Genomic DNA, 26,439 nt, shown 5'->3' with positions numbered 1-26,439 from the left:
GGAGGAAATTTGTAAATTCAGTCTCAAATCATTTAGGAGACGCCAGCAGAACTGCGGTAATCAGATGAGAAGAACCGAAACAAACACGCAGTTGTGTTCCCACAGGCTGACGGAACGCAGGGAGGAATTGGCCGGCAGTTGGGAGGGGTTTGAAGATGACGGGATCGGGTTTGGGGATCGTGGCAGGCGTGTCTCAACAAGGATTCCAAATAAATGTAATGAGGGGTGCTGTGCGCTGAAAGAGCCCGCCACGAGCAGCAGCATCATTCACCAGACAGAACCTAAATTCTCCCAAATCCAGCTTGTTTCCATGAGCCGTCACTGGTTTTCCTTCTTCTTGGCTGCATCTTGTCCTGCATCCCAACTTGAACACAATACTTTCGCATGTCACAGACAATGACTCCTCTCTCCCAGAGACGCTGAAAGTGGGTGGAAATCACTTTGAATTTGCTTCAGTGTGCTAGAGAGCGCCGGCATGAAATTTTCATGACGCGGCGGACGCGAAATCTATGAAAATTTGATTATGAATCATACACTTGTTGTGGATCGGATGACTTCTGACTGGGAACAAAAACACAGGTGGGTCTTCAGGAAAGCACTCTCGAGCGCTACGTGCGTTTAGCAACACCGGTTGGTTCGTGCCTTGTTTTCCAAGTGCCCGCCGACAGCTTGCTCGGACCTGGGAGGGCAGCCTTTATTTGGATAAAATGAAATGAGCGAGGCTCGCGGCGCCCTAATGGAGCAGATAGATGTCACGATCAAACAGGCATTTGAGACAGAGCGACCTTGTTGGAGCTGACCTCGTGGCACGTGTGCTCGGGGTCGACTCAGCTCTTCCCGCGTATTAATCGCAGGCATTCATCTGAACTCCTGGCTGGTTGTCAGCGTTCCCAGTTGGACAGGAAATGCAGTTCAATAAGAAAACAACTAAGATCTCGATCAAACGCCCTGAAGGAAGAGCGGAGATTAAATACGGACAAGAGCGTCTGTAGGGGACGGACTCCTTATATTGCTGAAGGTCTGCCTCTTTGGCCCACCAAAGCGTTCCTCCAGATGGATCATTATTTAAGTCATTCATCATTTACTGAACTATATAAATGTTTCACAGTCATCCGGCAAGAGAGGGAAAAAAATAAAGAGGAATATGGTTCAGTCTCGGCCCAGAGCTGGGTGGTGTCAGGCGGGCAGCTCTCTGGCTGTGCATCGTCTGACGTTGAATACAGCCATCACGTGTCATCCTGAAGACGTGTTTACATCAGAGCGGGTGCACGGCAAGCTAATTTCATTCTTAATGAACATGGCCGACATGGTTTTTGGTTCTGTTTTGCGGTCAGAAGTGTCTAAAGGAGAGTGGAGGCGGTGGATGTGAGGAGTCAGGGGTGACACCATCTTCAGCTGTTGAACTATTGAGCCTGTCGCCACGGTTACTGCCGAAGTAAGGGCCTTGGATGAAGAAAAGTGGAGATTTTAAAAGGGTGGAGAGCTTGATGAGAGGTTGAGCTCTTCATTTAGACAATCATGACAGGGAAACTTCCCAACTTTGGTGTCTCGGATCAGGAGACCCAGTCACTCCGGAACAAACTTTAATCCGTGCTCAGTTTGTTTGCCCCAGTTTAGATTCCCCTGCTGGAACGGGTGGTTCACCCGCTCTGTTGATGCGGTTCCACGTTACCCGCAAGTGTATCGCTGAGAGGTTAGCGTGATGCTAGGTGTCTCGGACGCACACTCCTGATGTATCGGTTAACCTAACATGGATGATTGTGGGATGGGGGAGGTAGACTGGAGGATGTGGAGGATGCACAGGAAAGGTTCTGAGCCCATAATAGAGGCTTATAATCAGAACAATGGAGCCCGTTCAGCTTGAGAATGGTGTGGTAGCTGTCCGTGGTGCTGGACTGCCTGTTGCTTCTGTTGTCTGTGGGAAAACTGACCAACTGGGTTTGTGTTCTTTTGTCGTTCATGACTTGAACAGAAACTGTTCCGCAGTTCCTCCTGTGTATGTCTGCAGCCTGAGGAGGTCAGCCCCCCCCCCCCCCCCCCCCCCCCCCCTCCCTTTGTATAAGCTTTTGTGAAGGGTCGGAGGTGCAAACATAATTTCCCTGCAGAGATCAATAATGTCAAAGACTCTGCGTTTGTAATGAGCTTCTGAAAGCAGAACTCCCTGGGGTGACTGTATTTGATGCAGGCCAGCGACCTGCTCATTTTGGTTGCTGCTTTCTACTCACTAAGCATATCAGTTTCATAATTCATCGGTTGGACACGGCTGTCTTTGGGGCTCATTTTCCTGAATTAATCATTCGCCTAGAAACAATCAATTTTCAGTCTAGACTGCGATCAATCACAACAGCAATGAGTTGCTTTAGCGCGTGCTGAAGGTGTACAGTTATCGACTGCAGCCCATTCTTCAAAAGGAAAAGAGACTTCCCAATTAAATCTACTTCCAGGTTCACAGGATTATAATGAAAGAGATTTATTTATTTTTACCAACCACATAAAGTGACAGGAAATAGAGGCATAAAGGAAAATGAGGGTGACATGTTTTTTTAAGCCTACAAAGTTGTTTTTTTTGTCTTAAGTAGTTCTGAAATGTCATAACTGTGCTTCCTTCCAACCTGGCTGTCCTGCCAGAGTTACTTTAGCAGATTTGGAACCTTTCAGTGTTCCTTTTTTAAAGCTTTCAGATCTTGCCAGGTTGGAACGAGAAGAGCAGATATAAAACCTGCAAAGAAAGAAGGCGATCGCGAGGAGCCGCCGCGTGGCCTCATTACGCTTTTCATTTGCCAAGAAAGATTTCTCCAAGATAGCCCCTGAATATAAGAGGAAAAGCAACGCTTCCCTCAGCTATGGCTGTGACCAGAGCCATTTTGGAATAAAACACGTGCCAGCTGAAGCTGAGGATGGTGGGGATAACCTGGGCGCTTCCAAGCAATTCATTTGCACAACAAAGTTCTCTGGAAAGTATGAAAAAGTTCCCTTTAATGGCATAAAAGATTGTAGTTTGCTCCACGGCGTACCTTAACATCTAAACTGTGCAGGGAGCTGCTATCCTAGTCATGCTAGACAGCACAAGCTAACGAACCCTCTGTGGTACAGTGGTGTAATCCGGTGTGTATTACTGGGGGTGTCTGGGACAAACACCACCACGACTTCCCTCCTTCATCTCTTCAGGATGCAGCAGACGTATGACTGACTGCACCGTTGACCAGGAGGACAACAAGGATGCTGTTTGGAGGCTGCGATCAGATGTGATTGTACAAGCACATTGTTTATGGCCAGAACAGGATAGAACATTAAACCTAGCATATTTGTTCCCGCCCACAGGCTGTTCTGTAGCTGCCGTTTACGACGGGAGTTCTGTTTTTGCTGTCGTTCCAGCATGTCCCACCAATGCTCCGTTGCCTTGGGAACCCATGAGTCCGAAGGCCAGGTCAATGCCTTTGGAACTTGGTCAAGTGCTCTGACGCATCCCCAAAGGAAATGCAGGGAGTGTCTGATCTGCAATAAGCTATGGCAACGCTCGCAGTCACCCAAGTGGAAGGAACTATTGAGTTTCAATAGAACGTTGCTTTTAATTGCTTATTCTTTGGCATTCTTTCATCTGCACATCTATTCTTTCATTCATTCCTGCATTCAGCCAGTCTTTTCTGAAAATACAATTATTGAACTCTGTGTGTGTGTGTGTGTGTGTGTGTGTGTGTATGTGTGTTTGTTTTGGTGCAATGCAGTCTCCATGTTTATTTAAACAGATCCATTTATTAGAATAGATTTGATTAAGGGAAACAGCTTTTGGTGCACAGTGCAAATATGATGTCATCCCACGTCAAATCCTTGAGCCGCTCCGTTGACATTAAATAATGAAACATCTCTGAGCCCCCAACGACAGCACCAGTGATGATTTTACTGGCATATGGAAAGAAGTCACAGCTGTGAGCCCTGCGGCCAGAAACTGCAACTCATTTGAATTAAATATATCATCAAACCAACATTTGAGGAGGCAACGCTGCCATTTCTGCCCTGGCTGTTTCAAAAATCGAATTATTGTCTGATGTGACATCGGGTGTATTTATTTGTTTAAATTACCAAAATAAAGCGAGTAAACAGGACAAAATTACAAAGGAACAACAGCAAGAGACGCCCACATCACCCTCCCTGAGGACGCATCACTCCCTTTAGCCGGCGTGCCACGGCCTGGCAGATGTGTTCAATGGCTCTTATGAGTCACTTTGGTTCTGCGGAAGTGGATAAGTGTATATGGACCCCACTGAATCCCATCTTAGAGTAAGTCTGAAGGCCCAGGCCCGTGGGTGACATATTTATGGGTGCAGCACTCAGATATGAGTCAACTAGCTTTAGCATTTCCACTTACGCATTAAACATTCCTGTAAAGTCCCATCCTTAGTCTCTTCATAAAGTGGCACAATGTCCAGGATTCCTACTGTTTTCAAGATGAATAATGCTACTTAAGACTAAACTGCTCTCCCGAGGCTCTTTATTGGAGACAGTTGAAGTAGGCGTTTAGCCTCTTAGCGTAAGTCTCTGTCTAAAACAGGGTGAAATGTTTCCTCTTTTATCTTTCCAATGTATGCCTCGAAGTTTGACTGTTCAGCAGTAGTTCCTATAGCTGTGTCAGGCTTTACATTCCCAAGATTGGGGAAGGGGGGGTGGTTGGACAACATCATTCAGCAACAGCCTCGGTTTCCTACAGCTGTGGATGTCCTATTCAAATTGAACCGCAACAAAAAAAACCTCCTCTCGACCGATTGTCTTTAAATAAATCTCCTCAAGCCCTTTAGGGTACTTCAAGCAACATTCATAATATTCACTAAAAAACTAGGGCACGGACGAAATAAATGTGTGAGACACAATAAGACCGGCCTGGGGGCTGCTTCACTTGGCTTTCACTGTTAATTTTGCATACTCTTGCCCTTTATGTCACTTGTCATCACAGCGCGAGGTCGCATTACGACAGCAGGACGATATCATGTATTACATGAAGTTTCATTCGGCGGCGGCTAAATCGATTGCCGTGATTTGATTACGGTTTTGTACTTTGTCGGTGCGTAAGTGTGTCTGCGCATCACGGTTGCCAAGTTTGCTGCTCAGGCGCTTCATTGATCCGTTCTGGCAGAGCGAGGAGTTGGATCACCGCTAATCTGGCAACCCTGGAAATGTCAACTGATTATGTGTGTGTTCATGCCACAGATGGAGCCAGCGGACATGCGCACACATGCACACATCCTTGTGCTTCTATCTTTGTGAGGACTTTCATAGACATACTGCATTACCCAGCAAATGTCCTCACTTCTGAAAAATGGCCCCCTTAGCCAGTAAAATTAAAATTCTGCTACTCAACGTGTAGTAAGTATGAGAACACACACACACACACACACAGGAAGATACTGGTTGAATCTGACATGATTAGTTGAGTGGAACTTGGCCTTTCATTGAAAATGAACAACCATCTCGACTTGAGTGGTTTAAAGGGCAAAGTCACGAAGTTGGAATGATTTTGCCGCTTCTATTAGGTTGATTGCTTTCTGCTGAAGGGTGTGAAAATAATGAAGGAGATAAATAAATAAATGTGATATTGCCTCATTTTCATTTGGACTGAACAGGCTCTTTAATCACCATTAGGGGGTGATAGTTGAGTGCCAAATCATTTCCGAAAATCTTAAAGCACCACCGCTATGGTTTGCATGGCTCCTGAAACTCTTGGGCCTGTAGGCGCGCGTGTTCGCTGGCAACAAGGGAGGGATTTTAATCCGATCGCATACGTTTTAGCTCTTAGTCTGCCATCTTTTGGTAATGTAATGGGAGTTTCATTCATATCTATTTGTCAGCTGTCACATCCAAAGACCCTTTTTTCTCTTCCAGCCTCCAGCTCATTGCCGCCTGCCACAATTCTGCCACAAGAGGGCAGCGCAACCAGAAATCCATATTCATCCAGCATTATAGATTATAGACCACTCACATAGCAATCTGCATGGTTTTTGACATGTTCAGGAATGTTCATATACTTTTTTAAGATCTAATCAAATTTGGCACCGTGCATTGCGCAAGTTTATACTTACCAGTACTGACTGGTGTATTTTTGGTTCTGCGTAATCCCAACATGCAGCATTTGCCAGCATCAGCAAGTCGTGAACGCGTTGAGTTGCACACGCAGGTGCTTTGAGCTGGCAGGAATTACGATGTGCTTCACACGTGACAAAGACATAATAGCCTGTCAGCAGAACACCCAAGACCGTAAAGATTTAAAAGCTATTAAAAGACAAAGTGCTTGGAAACCACATGTCTCTAATCCAGTATTTCTGAGCTCTTCTTCTGACCTGCACATTCTGTTCTGACATCATCACCCCTGATGGGCTGTAGATCATTTGACTTTCACGTGGAGGATTATCTGTCAAGTCTTGCGGAGCTCCAATTGGAAGAATTGGAGCTATGTCGAGGGGAATGCAAAACATTTCATGATCCTACGTATTAATGCAAATCCAACCTTTACCAGTAAAATGTGCACACCTTTGCAATTTCGTTCAATCACCCAAACTTCACCTATCATCATCACATTTGCAAGCTTTATTACAGCCAAAGATCTAGCCGGATTCCTGATGGGAGGCACAAATATAAGTATTGTAAACTATAAATAGCTGACACCTTTCCAGCATTATACAAGGGGGAAAAACCCTCATATGATATTTTATTTTTTCAAGCAAATGCATGGAACACTGAAAATAGTTGACATTTTCAGTAAGATAACTTGCAGTTGCAGCGTTATTAAGAAAAAACACTCTCAAAGAGCTACAACATTTGAAAGAATCAAACATTTCACAGCTTGGGTTTGATACTAAGTTCAGGTACGGAAGGAGACCCTTTTCCAAGTGAAGGAACAAGCAATGAAGTTAAAATTATTATTGTGTCCAACTTGTATTATATTATAATGAACATGAAGCTGTGAAAGCTGGACTTTGAGTGATGGATGTTAAAATAAAGCACATTAATTTGATGTGTTTTTCATTAAAAATCATGCTTGATGGAAGAAAGGCCTGACTGGTTCAGTGTGTGGAGCAGCAGGGTTGTTTTATAACCAAGGTTATTGAGCCAATAACTGCGACTCCTTCTCATCATCCCACAGCAACATAACGGAGACACTGAAGTATGTTTTATATGCGTGGGGGAATGTCCCCTCTTGCTCTTCCCTCATGTCTGTCCGTGAGCCACCTTACCTGGAAATGTTCAACTCCTAAAACTGTGTTGATGGATAAATCTTCACGCATTTGAGGCACATTTTCATGACATATTCCTGCCACAGTGATGAAGGTGTGGTGTCAGAAGGGACAATGACTGGTAACAGTGGCATTAATCACAATACAACATCCAAGTTGCACAAATTCACAACCTTTTTTTAGGAACTGTTATGAAATCAGAGGAGACCCCACACTCCCCCAGGGCCAGTGGTGAGGAAGACAACTCTGTCCTCCCAGGACTCTAATTGTAAATCAGCGCCGTGCGTTTGCCACGCTCATGCCTCTGCCTCCCCGTGTGAAGTGAAATAAGGATCTTGAGTGATTTTCCCCGTCTCTTCCAGCCTGCAGAGGATGCACAACACCAGCTGTTGCTGCTGTGTAAGTGGGGAGGATGGAGAGTGGGGCGTTGGGGGGTTGGGCTGTGTGTTTATGACTCCTGTGAGGATTTCCCTCAAGAAAGGTGACAAAGTTATCCTCCCCGTGTCATCTTCCTTTGCTCTGGCAATCCCTTCCTCTCACACGAGGGGCGGGAGGAATGCCGAAGAAACTGACAATGAAGAATAGCGAAGAAAGGGAGGGTGAAAAACAAGTGGAGGCGCAGTGCAACACCTGAAGAATGGGATGGAGCACATCTCAGGGTGTGTGCACATGCTCATTAGTCCGATTGGAGCTGATGACGCTCAGCAGGCTAAAAACAATGGGAGTCCCCAAAGATGGCACTCGTCTGCCTATTTGTCTCATTAATCCCAGTCGGGAAGGGTGGAAGAGTGTGCTTCACATCCTAGAGACTGGACATCTTTGTCTCCATGTAAATGTGGGAGATAAGCAGTGAACTCTTCCTATTTCCTCTTCACTTGCCTGTTGTAAATGCCGACTTACAATTCAACCCATCAGCCATTCACAGTCACGCTGCAATGCAAACAACTCACCTAAATTGCCCATGCTTAGCATTCCTTCTGTGCTTCCAGAGACCTACTTTCTTGGAAAGCAGAATTTGTTTTAGATTTATTAGTGAAAGTGAGTGCTCGTCAGTCCTCTCACCTCCCCTTCTCACTCTTCCTTGTTGCTGCTTCCTTCCCATGTGCCGCAACGTTCAAAACAGCTTCAAATCATAACAAGAGCGTCCATTTCTTCTGTTTCAGTTTACATCTACCGCGCGTTCTACTACATCCTGGAGGGGTTTTTAAATAGTAGAACGGTGTCTCTGTGGTCTAATCCTGGTTGACAGGTTTGTTCGTTTTACTAAAAGAGGGCTGAATAAAGTTAAACTAAGGTTTATTCTTGATTAATAGCATAATCACTATAATTGCCTGTTATTATCAATTACAGATATGTTTTATATTAAATTAAGCTCAGTATTTACATGTCGTTTTACATAATATTAAGAAATAAAGTATAAAAAAAACCAACTTTCATATATCTTTTGTCATTTTACTTATAATTGCTGTTTAACAATTCATCAAAAGGACCAACATGCAATAAACCCGGAAATTAACAGCTTATCTGTAAAACTGTTAACATGAAGGAAAAATAAACATTTGTTATCCAACCTCTGTCTTAATGACCAAGCTCAGCACCATCTTGGATGAGATGGACTTGAATGGGGGGGGGGTCTGGATATGACACTGTGAGCTCTTGAATCCTCCCGGTTCACCAGTCTCTTAAACTGCTGGACTCCAGTTCAGACGCTGGTGGAACAAGGCTTGATGGATACTTCCTGGAATGCTTTGATACTTACTTTAAACTCAGTTCATTCTTGACCAATGAGTTCAACGCCCCCTGCCTGGATCAAAGCCACAAAGAGTGATCACAATAAAAGACTGAAGACAAATGTTGTGTCACCATGGTGATGATGATGCGATGATAATTACTGAAGGCAGGGTTTAGCTTTAATTAAGGTGATTTATTTACATGGACAACCTACAAAATAAAATGTTGGGAATATAATAATGAGAAGGAATAACTAAACTACAAACCTTTAGCTCAGACTTTCACTGGATCACTGTGAAACTCTCTATGACCATTAGCGCTGCAACTAAAGTGCACCCAATTATCCAAGGCAATATGACCTAGTTAACAACTGTTGCATACTAATAACTGACTCCTCATTAGTATAAAAAGAGAGGCAACGCTTACAGTATGATTCTTGGAGGAAACATGATGTAATATTACACTTGGTGCACAGCAGTGTGCTACAGCTTGAGGACAGGTCAAAAAAGGAATGTTATTTTGGACTTTGAAACATTAATTGTATTTCAAATAGGTGAATTTCTTGAAAGTGACAATGAATCTTTGACAAAAAGGATTGTGGAGGACTCACCGCAAATTTATTAACAATATGAAATGCTACTGGTTAGATTCCCCTCTGGGTGTCTCCACGCTACAGCAATCTGGTTTAGAAGATATCCCAGTGTGTGTGTGCGTGCGTGTGTGTGTGTGCCTGTGTGTATATGTTTAATTTTCTTCCCTCCGTTTTTTAAAAGCTGGCCTTAAGAATAATGTAAGCCTTTGCAAATCTCAAAAGTGTGTCCTGGCATGGAGCCACATCGTTCTCCAAGTCGTTCTTGAGCAATCCCAACATGGTACACAGAGCGTATGCTAACAGTAACGTATGGAGGTAGGTAGCAGGTAGCCACTGGAGTGCATCCAGACCTTAAACAACCACCTGAAAATAACAAGTGTTAACAAAAGAGTGGAACGAAACAGCAACTTGAAATAAATGTTTAATGATTCCTAATCAATTGTTTGAGTCAAACAATTGATGTTTAATGCGTTCAGTGTGTTAAGAGTTAATTATAAAGGGCTTACTGAAGGTCATGGTATAACTGTTTCATGTCTACTCCAGATAGTTGCACATGTTAACTGGGATATATTCTTTGTTCTTCGCGCTCCCATGTGGATCCCTCCTTATTTTCTTTGTAGCGTCACACTTGCGTGTAAGTCTTTTATGTGCATCAGTAGGAGTCACATTGTTATTTCTCTCTGAATGTGTGTTTTTTTTATTATTATATTTTAGTCGTTTTTTTACAGGCGTCCCTGAAACCGATCTGCTCTGGAGGCATTCATTTCAGAGACAAGTCCAGATAATTAAAATGTCTCTTTCAATATCTCCCATTTCAAGTCGCTGGAAAATGAGTCATAAAAAGGGGCAATAAAGCCCCCTATTATGTTTGAGCAAAGTAGGTGAGTAATAATTAGAATTGCAGGCCAACATCGCCTCGCTAGGCTGTTCTTGAGCAATAACAATTAAAAACTATCAGTGATTACAGGCGGGTTATTATTATTTAGATGAATGCAGTAGCAGCCTCGGTTTTGATCGCTTTAACAGCGGGGTTAGCAGGACGCACAGGAATTTCGAAGTACAAAGTGGAGCCCCCCCCCCATCCCAATTCGGGTGGCGTGTTCATGTGTTTTTAAGCTGCTTCCTAATTCAACGGCAGCCCTGCACTAATGAGCACATGGAGAATATCACTTGCTTGATAATACCCACCATGCTGGTTGAAGAAGCCCTTTTACCCAGTCTCCCCCTCCGCAGCCTGTATCCGGCTTGTTTACAATGCCTCAATCATCCACATTTATCTTAATATCTTTCATTCTCAACCTTTATCTCTCCCCTGTGCCCGTTCTCTTCTTCTCTTGCTGTATCTCTATCTTGTCGTCCCGTTCTTCCTCTGACTGACAGTGTTATAAATTGATTTTCAGCCCAGTGTGTTCCCTCTGCCTCTCTCCAGGCATTTCCCTTATTTAGCCCCCACCAATCCAGGGTATAGTCTAGACCAGGGGTGGGGAACCTCCGGCCTCCGGGCCGTATACGGCCTACGAGACCATTTCTACCGGCCCGCAACGCAATAAGATTTTTATATTTTATATGTGCACTTATACAGTGGGACCGTTCGCTAAACTCCGCGAGCTGCGAGTAGCAGCGGTAGCGTATTTTTGCCTTTCGTATCCTGAAATTTCTTTCGTAACGAGGAAATATTTTCCCGTTTTCTGAGATAAAACAGACGGTTATGTTATGTCCGAGTCAAGGTCAGGGTCAGTGAACACAGCATGTGATGTACGTAGTGGGCTGGACTGATTGACACGGACGAAAAATGCTTAGCGCAACACGCTAAACTCGACGAGTTGAAAGGACAGATGAGTTTGGATAAAATTAACGCTCTTCGCCGGAGTTTGGAGGCTCAACAAGCAGCTTTCACACGACCATGTACCGACAGAGAGAATATTACGCGTGCAAGTTTTGTGGTGAGTGAATTAATAGCCACGAAGCTGAAACCTCACGCCGAAGGAGAGTTCGTGAACGCGCCTCGTAGCCGCCGCTGAGGCGCTCGCGCCGGACAAAGCTAAATTGTTTCAAAGCGTGAATTTTTTTTCGTGAATAACTATTGAACTAAGACATATATTGTTATGATTCCAGTGGCTAACGGTATGTTTTCATGGTCAAGGAATCTAAATATGTAGTCAAAGTATATGTGGGACTAATATTTATGGTGGAAATCACAATATGCCAGGAATTGTTGCGCTTGGCGGAGGTCTGTGCTCTCCGAGTGCTTTCTAGTTGTTGTTGTTATTATTGTCTTTATCTTTCTTTCTTTTCATTTATTTTCTTGATTATCTTGTTGTATTGCAGTTTTTGTGAGTAGAGGCCTCGAACAGGCCCTTACGGGTCTCTTGCCTCAACTCTGCACCTCTTTTTATTGTTTCGTATGATCATGAAAACATATTTTACTTGTCATTTTATTCTATTTTTTTGGTGATTTTTATATGCATGTGTGCTAAATAAATAATTCAAACTCAAATGCAGCAATCATGAGACTTAGTAACACAGTAATTATAGACTTTTTTTTTTTTGTCTTTTTTTTTGCATCCCTAGGTATGTGTTCATAATAGTATGGCCCTCGGAGGACTTTATAAAAATTGAAATGGCCCTCAATATGAAAAGGGTTCCCCACCCCTGGTCTAGACCACAGGCCAACTGTCAGTCAGTAGCAGTGCAGAGCGGTCTAATTCTTGGCTGACAGTGGAACGTCTCAAACGTGTGCGCTGTCCTTTGTTGCACATCTGCCTTTGCACGCGTCCTCGTCCCCCCGCCCGCCCCACCAACGCACCACACTTTTTAAAATTGTTTTCCTGAGCATCTTAGGCCATTTTCTACCAAAACAAGCTGAAGAAAATGGACAGATGCAATCATTTTCACGAGGCGGAGCGCTCTCCTTGAAATTAACTAACAACACATTCCAACACGCGCACATCTCATTTTTACCCCCTGAGCTTGAGTGCTGCTGTGATCTGAATATTGATTGGACGGTTTGTGTGCCTACAACGATGGGATTGGTCAGTTTGTTCCGCCGTTCTTTAATCATAAATGAGAGTCGGGGAGATTAAATAGAATAGCCCTTTAAGCGAATCTGGTATCACTGACATCCCAAGAGAGAGGAAGAGATGCAGGAAGAAGATGGGGGAGATGAAAGAGGGATGGTAAAAAGAAAGAGGGAGGGGAAGATGGAAGAGAATCAAAGGAGTGTTCCGGTATGTCTGCACTGTAAATGTGCTACTTTACATTACAGCGTGTGCGTACAAGACTTATGAGTACGACCAACCAAAGGAGAAGCTGCGGATGCCAAGCGACCTTGAGAGGGTACTGGGGGACCCATTCCACTGAAGAATGGGGTAATATCATGGTTTCCTCATTTGAGAGTCAGCACCACGTGGAAAGAGTTATATTGATCTCAGGGTTCACAGGGTTCACGACAGCACCAGTAATTGATTTCACCCTGTGTTTTTTACAGCACATGGAGTCAAATCATCTTAATGTTCGGCGATTTTTATTCATTTGCACGTTCATTTTGGTGTGGTCGGAATGATTTCGCCCACTTCCCCATAATGTATCGCTATAATGGAGGAGTGGGCGGGGCCCCGGAGTCTGTCTACATCAGGGCAGACGCCGCTGCCGCAGCGAGTCACATGGGCATGGTTTGCAGGAAAAACAGCCCCTTGTGAAATTCCGCACACTTCACGGCACAATTCCTGAAAAGTTCTGATGGCAACAGATGTTTCTCCTTCCGCGCTCTTGCCATGCACGCTGCCACACCATATAAGCCGCTTCCTCGCACACTTTAGGCCATCTTTATTGCAGCTCTGCCCTGTCTTATTGTTTCTGCCCTCTGAGGCTGCGGCCAACAAAGTGGTACTGAAGGTGACGCGTGCTTTGCATGTTTCCACCCGAAGAAATTGAAAAAGGCTCATTGCGGCCTAATGCAGGTCATATAATAGCTTGAAAAGGTCGGCAGCTTACATCAGAGGGCCAGGGGAGACAAGAGAGAGGCTGATATTCGCAGTTGCACCTGAGAGCCCTCCCCGTGCACCTTCAGGTTGCGCAAGAAAGCCTCCACTTAATACCAAATGGTCCCCAAACACTGTGTACGCCAAACCGGCGATGACGCGACGCTATGCTGTATACAAGACGTTCAAGATGAGATATTTCTTTGATGAGAGCGATCAGGCACGCATCGCTGAGCAGGGGTTCATTAAATCCACTCAATTCAAGAAGCAGATTTTCGTCTTTGTCTTTAAGCTGCTTTTATCCAGGCGAGGTTTTGCTGAGCATGCACGCTCTTTTCCAGTTAAACCCTTTTCCTCATTAGGACCAGCCCACACTGTCACACCTGGGAGCGACCGTGTCCAACGATAAATCTTTTACCATTAGCGTCGCTCCAAATAATTTCCTTTTCAGCGACACAGCTTAGTGTCGTGGCTCGCTCGACCCCGCAAAAAGTCCGACCACCATATTGTTGGACAGTGATTAATGCTGAGGACTCGTGGAATTTAATTCAAAGAAATAAGTGATTCCTTTTCTGAAGAAGAATTACAGTTTCCCAGGGTTTCATCAATAAAAGGAGTGAGACTTTAATGGCTTTAATTTAAAGGAAAATGTAGTTTTCCTAACTTAAAATAAAGCAAACCAAAACAAAGCAATCTCCCCTCTGGTCTCTTCATGTTTGAACTGGGATGCATAGACACAAATGAGTCACTGTGTTGCACCTGTGTGAACCTTTCGGTGTCCTGGTATGCCTGTCTAGCTCCCGTGACCCTGTGTGTGTGCATGTGTGCGTGCGTGTGTGTGTGGGTGTGTGTGTGTGTGGACTGGCTGTCAGTTTCGGTCTGGTAGTCAGCATAATTAGAAGTCTCTCTTTAAGCCCTGTCTCCTTGCTGCTGTTTCTCTCGCCACCGCCACTCCTCTTCACCTCTCCCTTCCCCTCACGCCATCCTCACACATTCTACACCTCCCTCTCTCTCACTTCCTCCCCCCACATCTCTCTGGCCCTGAGTGATGAGCTTTAAATCATCCTTTCATTGTTCGTGCAAGATGAACAAGGAGAAATCTGTCCTTTTCTCTCTGTTTATTCTGCACTCTGTCTCCGTCCTCCTGTCCCTGCTTCACTCTTTCCTCTCCTCTCTGTGCATCCCAGCTTATCAGTTTAATGAAGTTGCTTCATTTTGATTAAGACACCCTCGATTCTTTGTCTGCAGTCTTTGCGGGTGTCTTGGCAATATGCGAGATGAATTTAGGATAGCTGTTATGACTTTACAGTATAAGCCACCATTGTATTAGTGTCGAGTTGCTTTGACTGGTGCACAATATGGTCAAATATTAGTTTTGGAAGGAGATCAAAACCAATCCTGGGCTCCAGATGGTTCAAAAACAGCTTTTATGGGCTAAATCCGACACACATTTAGCCTCAACCAAGGGACTGGAGACCCAATGGTGCTACTCAAATAATCCATGCAAACAGGGACGTGCTGTTCTGGTGGCATGTGCAGCACCAGTAGTAACCAGTAGGACGGCAGCATCCAGTTTGTTGATTGGGCAAACAGCCGTGTTTCAATCACGTGACACAAACTGTTAAATGCACAAGAAGTGCTGCCCTTTGTCCCCAGGCGAGGACTGCGGGTCCTTGTGCTGCTGCCTCACATAGCCCATAAGTACATGTACGTACTTGGCTTTAGAGCTGGTCTGTTTGTCCCTGTTATTTACATTTCCCAATTTATTAGATAATCCTCCAACCCTCCCAATGATTGACTGTGGACAGTCTGCAAAATTCCCATAAAGTGCAATATTTCACTTGGGTCCGTACATCCATCCCAATATATCCAGGTACAAAAGTAAAACACTCTTTAAACTGAGTTAACACCTTTCTCCTGATACATTTCCAACTGGACGACATCCCTGGCTCCTGTTGTAACATCACACTATAAATAAGACCATTTGCTTGGTTAATACATTTATTTGCTTGGCAGAAAACATCATTATTCTCCACTACGGCCCCATTGGGAGCGTAACAAAGACTCCTACTATCATAAATTCACTCTTTAGTGCAGCAACTAACTCGACTGGATGGCTAGCAAATACATGTCTGTGTTAATGTGTTAATGTTACTTACAGGTGATTCGGGTTGGGCACTTGAAGGCATCCCATTTCTGCAGCAAAGATTCCATCCAAGCTGTTCTCCACGAGCTTTTGTTTTCCCCCTTTTGAAATGGCGTTTTACTTTGTTCTCTATCTAAATGTTATCTCACACGTACACGCAGTGTTCCACCAAAAAGACTTTAATTTAAAAGGAAAAATACAAGAGGAGGAAAACTGATGAGATCTGGAAGCCTTTAGTATCTGCCTGTTTACCTCGGCTGAGCCGCTGCTCCGTGAAGCATAAATCCTGTTTAACTTTAATCATAAAAATCTAATTCCTGTTGGAGAACAGACAGGAACCCCCCTGCTGTAAGGAAATGTAAGAAAAGCAAATGGTGATGATCTGTCTGCGCACGGGTCGTAGCAGCAGGTCGCTATGACCGTGTGGGGTTGGAAGTGTGTGTGAGTGTGTGTCCTCCACACTGGCAGCGCTTGTGAAAGCATAAAGATGTCGTCTTTAATTGCGCCACTTGATGGTGTCGGTTATTAGATGTCTCTGTCATTGCCTTGGAATGGCTCCGCAAATAAGGATTAGACACGCGCACGTTTTTTTGTTTTTTCCCTTTTTGTCTGCTTTGGGTTCTGTCCTGGATAATTGGCTGGAAAGGCATCCAGCGGGATCGTTCTGTCGTCCCCGTGGCCTCGGCTGCCATGCTAAATAACAAGGCTCATAAACATGAGAGACAGGAGGATGATCACCCTGATCCAGCTCAATCAGTGGGATTTTCTTCAACCTGCGGTCGGGTGTAGGTGTGTGACGCCTTTGCCGAACGGTACCGAACAGAAGCAGAGCCCTAGCATGGTGCCAAAAGGAAATTAGCACAGCTAAACCGCTAAATTGATGGGTTTCCTTGATGTATTAATGGCACGGCACTATCGGAACACGTCCACCAAGAAGCACAACAGCAATCTTCCTTTATGCGTTAATGTCCTCGGCAACGGTGATGTTAGATTCCTCCTCACCTTCAAGGTTTTCAGTAAGCTTTCCCAGCAATCCATCTCCTCCGTGGAAGTGGAGAGTCTCTCTTCGGGGATCAATACCGCACCTTCAGCGACAACAAAAAAAAAGTTCCTGACTGAGTCTGGACACTCCAAGGATTTTATCCAGCACCTGCGGTGCCTTTGATATAAAAGGTTCATTAAAATCAAAAAGGGGGTGATAATGGCGCTGATGTGAACTAGAGTCTGAAGAGATCATTACCATTTCCATTTTACAATTTAGGCATTTAGCAGCCTCAATAATCCAGCGAGATTTAGTGTAAGTGCACCAAGAGAATGAGCTTTGCTTCTAATTTATCAGAACACACAGCATTTGCGAGAAAGTCCAGAGGATTAAATCTAATTCTACACTCCCCTTCCTGGCAATCCTTTTCAAACTATGATCAGATAGAGCCCTAACATAAGCACAGACGGGCCCACTCGCAGCGTCTCTCGGTACCTTTGAGAAGACATGTTATTCCGAGGAGGAACCTGACCTGAACACGGGGACTCAGATATGTAAACAGCATTTTTAGAATAAAATCCCCCTTTTAGAGGTTCTCTTGTGTCACTGTGACACTCACCCCGGACACACCGTCCTGACATTTGCCAGCGCCAGGCTGCAGCCACACAGGGTAGTCACTTCAGCGTTAATTTAGCCTGCTTTATTAAAATTCTGCCTCTCCACATCTCCCGCTCCTTTCGTTGCTCCTCTTTCCCATCACAAACCCAGAGCTATAATGAGGAGTCCACAGTAGCTCGTTAGGAACCCGCCACATTTTCCCTTCTTCCTATCTAAAGAAATCATTAAGTGCTCTTTATGTTGCTCCGCATGTGCGAGACCTGTCACATTTACTGCCATTTTCTCCTGTAATAGTCACAGCGTGTGCAGGGTGGGAAAAAGGTCCTTCATCATAATTGCTAATTGCTGAGAGTGACCATCCATCCATCTGTCCATATAGCGCTCATCCCAGCAGTCACCAGACAAGAGGCGCCACACACTCACGTTTTAATCTCTAATCAACTCAATGTGCGCATTTGTTAACTCTGGAAGGCAACCAGAAGAGAAACTAACACAGACATGAGGGGGGACAGGCAAAGTCCACAAAGACCGGAGCTAGAAGCGAGCCTTCAGCTATGGCACAACTGCGCTAGCACCTGCACCACAGTAAATAAACCCGTTTAAGGCTATCGGGACGTGGCATGAATCCAGGAGCCGGCCAAGTGGGGAGGGGCTCCACAAACAACTGTTTCCTCCACAGGGTGTGTGCTTCTTTGTTGTAGGAAATCTGAAGTGGCATAAGTCGACCCAATGGAACCGTCGTGTTATGTGACTAGCAATGGAGTTTTCCGGAGCTTTTTAAAAATGGCTTTTTTTTGTGGGGTCTCAGTGCAGATTTAAGTCTCTGGTAGTCAGTTTTATTCAATATCTCTGTATTGCCGCTCAGTTTCCTTCATTTTGTTTGAGTAGCATCCACTTTTTTCTTGTTTTTTTACTCTAATGTACATCTTAAAGTCAGACTTTTATGTGCACATCAGAGTAACTGCAGTTTTCCTCATTTGCAAAGCCACTGTGCAGACCCTCGTTACGGCTGTGCATCTTCACATATCAGCCACTGATGAGCAAAAACAAAGAAGTAGCTAGCTATTGATCTTGTTCAGGCCCACTCTGTGGATCCAACAAGATGTTCCGGTCATTTATCGATCCGGCCCATTAAGTCAGGAAGACTGATGGATCTGGTCTTACTGAGTTTCTCTTATATTAAGGGACATGGGTTCAAACACCCCCACGCCGAATATGAATGTTGCTCTAAAGCAGAAACTGACCTTTGCCCCTGTTCTCCATAAAGAAGAGAGGACCTTCAGGACCTGCAGTCTATACACACACTCATATTATGTCAGCTAAAAGCGATTATTCGATGCAAAGCTGACCTATGGTTGCCTCGTGCTGGGCTTCTTGCTTACAGATGCTTGTGTGTCGTAGTGTGCAGGAATGTGAAGACCCCCCGAGTCTGAAACCGAAGCTCTGCCAGACAGCTTTGATTGACATCACTGAAACAAAATGACGTGTGCATGCGGGTCGATGCGCGAGCATTCTTTCCGTTTGATTCAGGTCGGCCAAACTGACCAGACTCATGCTAACGACGTCTCCCCTTTCTCTCCTTTAGGTTTTATCTACACATGCGGTGGTGCTCTGAAAGGCAGGAACGGTAGTATAGAATCCCCGGGGTTTCCCTACGGCTACCCCAACGGGGCAAACTGCACCTGGGTCATCGTCGGGGAGGAAGGAAGCAGAATCCAGCTCATCTTCTTATCGTTCGCCATCGAGGAAGAATATGACTTTCTGTCCTTGTACGACGGGCACCCACATCCTGCCAACTTCAGGACCAGGTAGGAAAAGTCGAAGGAAAACCTTCATTCCATTTGCTTTAATTTGCTCACTGTGTAATTAGGTTTTCTATTTAATCTGCCATCGTTTTACAGCATCATCGTGCTGTAATCACCATCAAAAGAGGAACAAAAACACAGCACACCTGTTGGAGTGTTTCATAGTTTAATGCAATAATTACAATGAGCAGGCGGCGCAGCTGCGTTACGGCTGAAGCTGAACGAGCACACAATCCTATACTCTTGATACGCATTCGCTGTGTGAGAGGGGGGTAAGGGCTGGAATAAAATGGCATCACACCAGAACAAAAGAGACAGTGTTGCGTTAAAGTGCTCACCATAAAGAGCTACGCGAGGAACTCCGATTCCTGAAAGCTCAAAATTAAACCAAAGCCAGGGGAAGAAAAACTCATTTCGCTGAAGCTATTAAACTCTTCCCGGCTCCTATCAGAGAAGCCATAACGGATGATACCTTGTCTTTAAATCCAATAATATTACACACCTTCTTGCGTCCTTTAATGAACATTAAATAATTGAGAAGGTTTTTCTCTGCTGGTCCACCTCAGTCCATGTCCCAACAGTGGTGCAGAGCCTCGGGTCAGGCGCCCTGCAGCCAACAACAACCTTGTGTAAAGTATATTTGAACAGAACGCATATGCAGCCAAGGCGTTAAAGGTCGCTGTTACGCCATTTTTAGCCACAGCTTATGGACGTGAGGGGGGATTATGAGCGCTGTTACCAAATCGCTGCTTTGCATTGTTAGCATGGCGGTGCAGCTTCCAGTGTCGCTGAGGTTCCAGCCTGAAGTTAGAAATGAGTTTCTTTGATTAGATCAGTCGGAGTGTGAGGAAACTGCTGCTGATGGTGCTGTAGGCAAGCAAATCTGCTCTGGCTCCGTTCAGGCAGACAGATGTGAATCATGAGATAAAATGAGCCCTTTTATTCTTTTGGTTCAAGGAGGATCATTTTATACTAGCCAACTGTAATAATCTAACTTTCTCTGGCTGGAGAGAGGCTTTCAGTGCTCTGATTGCCACACAATTAAACAAGAAATATAATGAAATAGGACAGAGGAGTGTGACCGTGTGATTTTCCTACTTTAATGTCATACCAAATTCTGCAGGGGGATGGAGAGAGAGATCAAGCAGATAGAAGGGGAGACAAAGTCAAAGATGCCCTCTGTGCTCTTATTGGTTGATCTGGATTTCCTGCTTATCCAAGATAACAGGGAAGGATGCCCTATCTGAGCCCACAGATATGCACACAAGTATCCGCTGTGCACTCACGAGTGTGCATCAGATTTATCACCCCCACAGTCACAATCGCCCCGCTAGTTAAGCTAAATTACCTCGGAACTCTGCTGCTCAATCGCTGCGCTTCCCCTCGCCGTGCACTCACACGAGCACGCCCAGGCCTTGGACGCGGGGCAAAATGGTGATTAAAAGGTCCAATCCATTAACAAGAAAATGGTAATTATGGGGAGAGTGATTAGCAGGGACGATGCGGCTACATGGACGCGTGCTCACCGTGGGCAGGCGGCAGCTCTCTTCTTCCTTTTTACGCCTCTGCTGGAAATGGGCCGAGAGTCATTATGGCCTCAAGGTTGTCCAGTCTTTTCATTTGTTTATAGCATCCTTGTGAAAGCCATCAACCCCAAGGATGAACTGGAGAGATGGTCTCCAGAGGTCAAAGATGCCGCCAAATAATGAACAAGGTCGCAGGTCAAAACCCAAAAACTGACCAGGTCAGTGTTAGTTGAAGACCATCTTATAGTCAGCACTTTATGTCCACGCAGCCACGTTTGACAAATTTTATTGGACTTCAAGGACATTAGGGTTTGTTGGGAGGCACATTTAGAAGGGGAACACAGGCAGATGTGCAGCATTCATCGCTGCTGTTGGGGTCAACTAATGCAAACAGATGACTGAGAGCGTCTCAGAGTTGGCGTCGAGGGAAACGCCGAAGTTCCAGCTGGGACCAGGAGAGGAACCAGCTGGCGCCTGTGCGCAGATGAGTCAAATGATTACCAGGCATCCATCTGAAACCTGTCGCACGCTGCCCGTATTTCGCCGTAACTCAACAGTTACGTTCCCCGCCTTATCTGTTGCAGAAATTATTGGCAGTTTCTTGTCTCGCCCCTGCAACTTTTTGAGTGACGGCGACGTCAACAAACACAGGAATAAATGGAGCGAAAAGCCGTAAATAGCAGGTTTTACACCACACCTTATTGTTGTGTTCTCCTGTTGGCCAGCGGGGGAGGACGGTGGGGAGGGATGTGCTTTCTCTGTATGTATAATTACGTCTTTAAGCCAGCAAATATGTTGAAGAGAACAACTGTTCCTAATTTACTGAAAGGAGCCACCCAATGTTGCGCCTCACCTGGAAGAACACCAACGTTTGGTTGAGGAATTATCAATCACATCCTCGCTGCTGGATCTCAAGATGATCAAATTGCTTTAATTAGAATCCAAAGAAGAAGCTTCCACGTAGGTCTGTTTGGAGTTTTGATGATTACGGGAGCCTGTAAATGTCTCTCTGTTGACTGCTTTATATTTGGACAGTTTGGTTGGAGTCATTAAAACTGGATGGACGATGGATGAGTAGATGGATGGATTCAAATGTTCAACCAAGGGCGAAACAGTGTGACTGCGTCCGCAGCAGACCTCCAGGATTAACACAGGAAATGAGCAGATTGTGAGGAGATGTGGGTCTAGTTTAATTAGTGCTTGTTGCCGACGTCCAAAAAGCTCAGACAAAAACTGAAATGATGAAAATGTAAATGCGAGATGGAAGTGAGAGGAATGCGCCTCTCCTTCGGATGATATTTAAACGCTCGTAATTCCCGATTATGTAACGAGCCCTTTTTTATTAACGAACGTACCCCCTCTTATAATGAAACCTCTGCTGACGTAAAGCAGTGGGACCAGTTTGGGACACATCACAGCCTTTTCACACTTGACTTCAGCCTCTTTCTCACTTGTGTTACTTTTGTCCTTTGGACGTGAGATTAAGTCTGCAAAGTCAAGCTCGCCGCAACTGTTGCTGACGTTGTACCCGGACGCTTTATGAATATTTAACCAAAGCAATCTGTCAATGTGTCTCTTCAATCTACTCCGTCGCCTGCTTACCCGGTTGCACAACAGTTTTTCTAAACTTTTGCTGAAACTTTGAGACCTACCCTCAGTGTCTTCCTGCCAGCTGGTACTGTTAATTAACATATAGAGCTGTGCGTGGTCAACGCTAGGGTGCGTTTGCCTGCCTCCTCCATCCCAACACACTCCTGGATCACCCAGAAGAAAATGTTCTGCAAATTTGATTTAGGGGCAATCTTTGGAATGCTATTATTAAGAATTTCTATTTCAAGAAACTCTTGGCCCACAGTCGTTCCATTTCATTTTCAGAGCTACTGGCCTGTAATATTTGGCCCTGATTCACTGCTATTTCTTAATTACTTTTTTATGTTTTGATTGCTTTTATTCTTGAATTTTATAGCGAGTACATTTTTTTTTAATGTGGACGAGATAAAGAATAAATGAAAGTGCTTCACATTTCATTTACAACTACATTTACACACCTTAGCATGATTGAGACCATTAACGTTTGCATTTATTCACCTAAAACACAAGGAGCAGGTAACAAAACCGAACCACGTAGCGCTGGACCTGTCACCTCATGTTACTATCCTGTGGCTACTTAACTCACATGTCTACTTGTTTGGTCTGTGGAAAATAGCTGAAAATAGCTAAATTTTTTAGCCAAGTCAGATATATTCCATCAATAAGTTGATTTCCTTCCCATACTAGGACAGTGGTCCAAATACACACCCTTGTCACACGTAATATCTATTATTGACAATATATTCCATACTATTAAATAACCTGCTGACTGCCTAAATTATGCAATAAATCATCCATATCCCTATCTCATCTAAGAAACACAATGCCAGACCTGAAGGTTATTTTTCTGAGGTATCACAAGGGCAGTTCTGAGACGTGCTAGCCGTGAGTCCGGAGGGGCCTACAGAGTAGCTGACGCAGAGGCACTTACCTTTAGGCAGTGGCGGTGAGCGACGAAGAGCCTGTGGTTAAAGAAGGGAAAAGCACAGCTGCCGGAGAGCTGAGAAGTTGTTGAGTCAGGGCGCCGACAACCTCTTTACGAGTGACTTTACACGTTAGTGTAATGTCCCGGCTCGTCGCAGGGCTGCAGAAACTGTCGCTGAAGAGAAACCTGATGCAAAACCTCCAAAACTTTGGGTGCATTATCACCCACCGGGTGGGGTTTAGCAAGGCTGCCACGCTCTGGACGCTTTTAGCAACTGGTCTGAGTCGGCGTGCCTCGTGATATAAATTCAATATCTCTCAAAAGGATTTAGCTGTCAGTGCAAGAGCAGAAATATAAGAAAGTAAATGGAATAAGTAAAGACAGATGCTGAGAAGATAAATATAACAACCCAAGAGGAGCCTCCTGTATGTATGGGTAGAAAATGCCTATATAGTTGCTATGCTCGAGACATGGTTGCACATATGTGCTTGAGTGTATCTTTTAGAAGGTAAATAAGCTTTAAAGGTAGGTGTTAGATAAGGTGAAGTGTATCTTGTCACCCCGACCATGTAGTGAAATATGTCGGCCTAATCTTTATAGAGATTGATTTGAGCTGGTGGCAATTAACCTATTTCTAGTGGCTAATCTTTAATCAAAGTAATGAATGGGCCTTTGTAATAAAAAGCAACCTTCATGGCACAGAAGGCAGGGCTGTTATAGCCTGTGCTTTATATTGGTGAGTTTATTCCATCTGTCCTGTTCTTGCTCTGACCCAGATAGCATCAGCAGTCCTCCACAGCACCGATTTTACACCTGGCCAAGCAGCCCCCACCGAAGAAAGGGAAGGACTGCACCAACTGCACGGAAGGTCCATGCAGTAGACACACCCTAGTGGAGAACTGGGTGGGCACAACGGCCATCATAGCACAGTGTGATTGGTGCGAATGGAAGCTTTTGATGTTGGGATGATGCTCCAAAATGGAAGTGAGGGTACCGAGAGGTGTGTATGCAAATGTGTGTGTGTGAGTGAGAGCGAGAGAAAGAGAGTAGCAGTGTGTGTGGGTATATATTGAGGTGTGTTTATCCCTGAGGTAGTGCTATTTCATCTTTTCCTGCATCGCTTCTGCCCTATAGGGGGTAAGGGTGTGTGTGTGTGTGTGTGTGTGTGTGTGTGTGTGTGTGTGTGTGTGTTTTGAAAAAAAAGGCATGGCTCAGGTTGACAAGACAGGAAGGAAGAGAAAAGGAACACTTTCCTGTTAGTTTATTTTTTCCGAGGCTGGGGTGAAATGTGGATTTACTGCTTTCCAGTTTCTAATTGCTTCGTCCATAAATACCACAATGATAGTGTAACTTGTGTCACGTACGCACGGCGAAGTGAGGAAATCGGTGTGAAGAAGGCAGCGTACCAACATGCATAAGCAATAACTTGCAGAAATTGGCAACTTTGTGGCTCTGCTAGCTGCTGGGTCATAAACAACATTTTGGCACAGTCGGTTTCCACCGGGGGTCTTATTTCTCATAAAAGATTGCTGCTAGACAACTCTGAGGAGTGAAAAGTGAGGACTCGGGTTGGAGCTGTGCATAATTGCCCAGTGATACACAGCTTGTGGGTAAACGGTGTGGGAGTGAGTGTACGGAGGGAAACTGTCAGCGGAAGCTAAAATGCCTTTTTTATGAGTCCTTTGAAAGGAAAAAGCAAGGATGCCTTTATTCAAATGTGACCTCCTGATGGACCAAGTTTGTCAAACCGTATTTTCTTTCGCCGCCATCCTTTCCCTTCCCTTTTCAGCGCCGGAGGCAGGCAACTGTGTCGTCTCTTTTGGTGCACGCGCGAACGACTGTAATTCATGCCCTCATCTCTTCTCTGTCTCAATACTTCGGTGTTGCTCTTTCCACAGTATTAATTCAGCCCCTCACATCTGTTTCCGCTCTCAGTTCTTCCAATAAATGTCATTAATTCGGGACCGATAACCAGCTCCGTTCTGTTCGGCTAAGCCCGGCACCCGGCGTAATTATAACCATTACACTGACGTTAGCGGTGGAGAACAATGTTCGGTCCGATCCTGATAGTCTACCTCTCTGCTCCGCCAGAGCTGCTGCTGCTGCTGCTCTCTGGGTCCTATTGTGGCTTCTGAGCAGATTATGGCTGCATGTGTTTGATACTCCTGGGGTCGGTGTTAATTGAATTTCACTCCTCATTTTGCCTTAAGTGATCATTCTCATGTGAGAATTACTGCTGCACATAATATTCGTGCACCTGCTGTATCTGATGGCTGCGCACTAAACACGTACATGCTTGCATCTTTTAGAAAATCTAATAGTTGGTTTTTGTTTTGTTTTTTGAGACCGGTCAGCTTTTGACAAAAGTAATAAAAGGCGCTGGTGCTTCTAAACCCGTTCTTGTGGCTGAGGAAAGGTCCTCAAGGTCAGAAATGCACTTTTGCATGATCAAACCCTGTCAAGGCCCCATTACGCACGACCACCATGATCTCTTTTTGTGCTGAAGTTTCAGATATTGATCATTTTTAGGAGAAGCTTTGACACACACGGTTCTTTGGTCTTTCTGTATGCGGGGGGATATAAATGCACTCGGCTCCTGCAGTCATACCCTCAGGTTCAGAGCAATGGTGTGTGCTCAGTCAATGCTTTTACACAATTAACAGGTTTTATATCTTTGTATCTCTTTTCTAATAATTTAGAACACTTATTTTGAGTGTGTAAAACATAAAATGATTTTACCGCCTCGAGGGCAAAATGAGAACAGTTCATTTTAGGTTTTTGTTCCCAATTTTTATCTTTTGTGCACGAATTGGGAGGAATTTTAATGTATTTTGTCTTTGAAATGTTCACATCTGTACATCAGGTCAGTCTCTACTGGGTGGATCCTCATGCAGTAGGGAATTAAACAAACGTATAGTCTGCAGTCAAATTTCTGAGGACGTGCATGTGAGAACGTGCACGTGGGGTCAGCATGGAGCTCCTGACCCCTTCATCAGCCTGCTTGGTCTCTGCTGCTCTTCTTCCTGCACCTGTTTGTTCAGCATGACCAGCTAATGATGGTGGACTAAGGAGTCGGCCAACATACCTCTGTGATGTTGATGGACTCAATTATGTGCATGTGTGTGTCTGTGTGTTCTTTTGTGTGTGAAATTCCAGTAATCCCAGTGGCTAAGATGATAATCCCCACAATCTGCCCATTAGCCCCATGACACTCTATTCCTGTCTCTCCCTCATGCACACAGCACACACACACACACACACACACACACACACACACACACACACACACACACTGCTCCACTGGGGCAATCACCCAGGAGT

General features: G+C 44.8%; 1 protein-coding gene across 1 annotated transcript in view; it reads left to right on the top strand.

Annotated features, from left to right (window-relative positions):
* Window positions 1–26,439, top strand: part of csmd3b (CUB and Sushi multiple domains 3b) — a 212,716-nt gene that overhangs the window by 37,796 nt on the left and 148,481 nt on the right. Inside the window, exon 2 of the mRNA XM_057020312.1 lies at window positions 18,858–19,080. Coding sequence (XP_056876292.1) covers window positions 18,858–19,080 — 223 coding nt within the window. The remainder of the gene's footprint in view (window positions 1–18,857; window positions 19,081–26,439) is intronic.

This window comes from Takifugu flavidus, chromosome 21 (genome assembly GCF_003711565.1).
Source record: "Takifugu flavidus isolate HTHZ2018 chromosome 21, ASM371156v2, whole genome shotgun sequence".
NCBI lineage: Eukaryota > Metazoa > Chordata > Actinopteri > Tetraodontiformes > Tetraodontidae > Takifugu > Takifugu flavidus.
The sequence above is the reverse complement of the archived record's forward strand: the minus strand, read 5'-3'. Positions and strand labels throughout refer to the sequence as shown.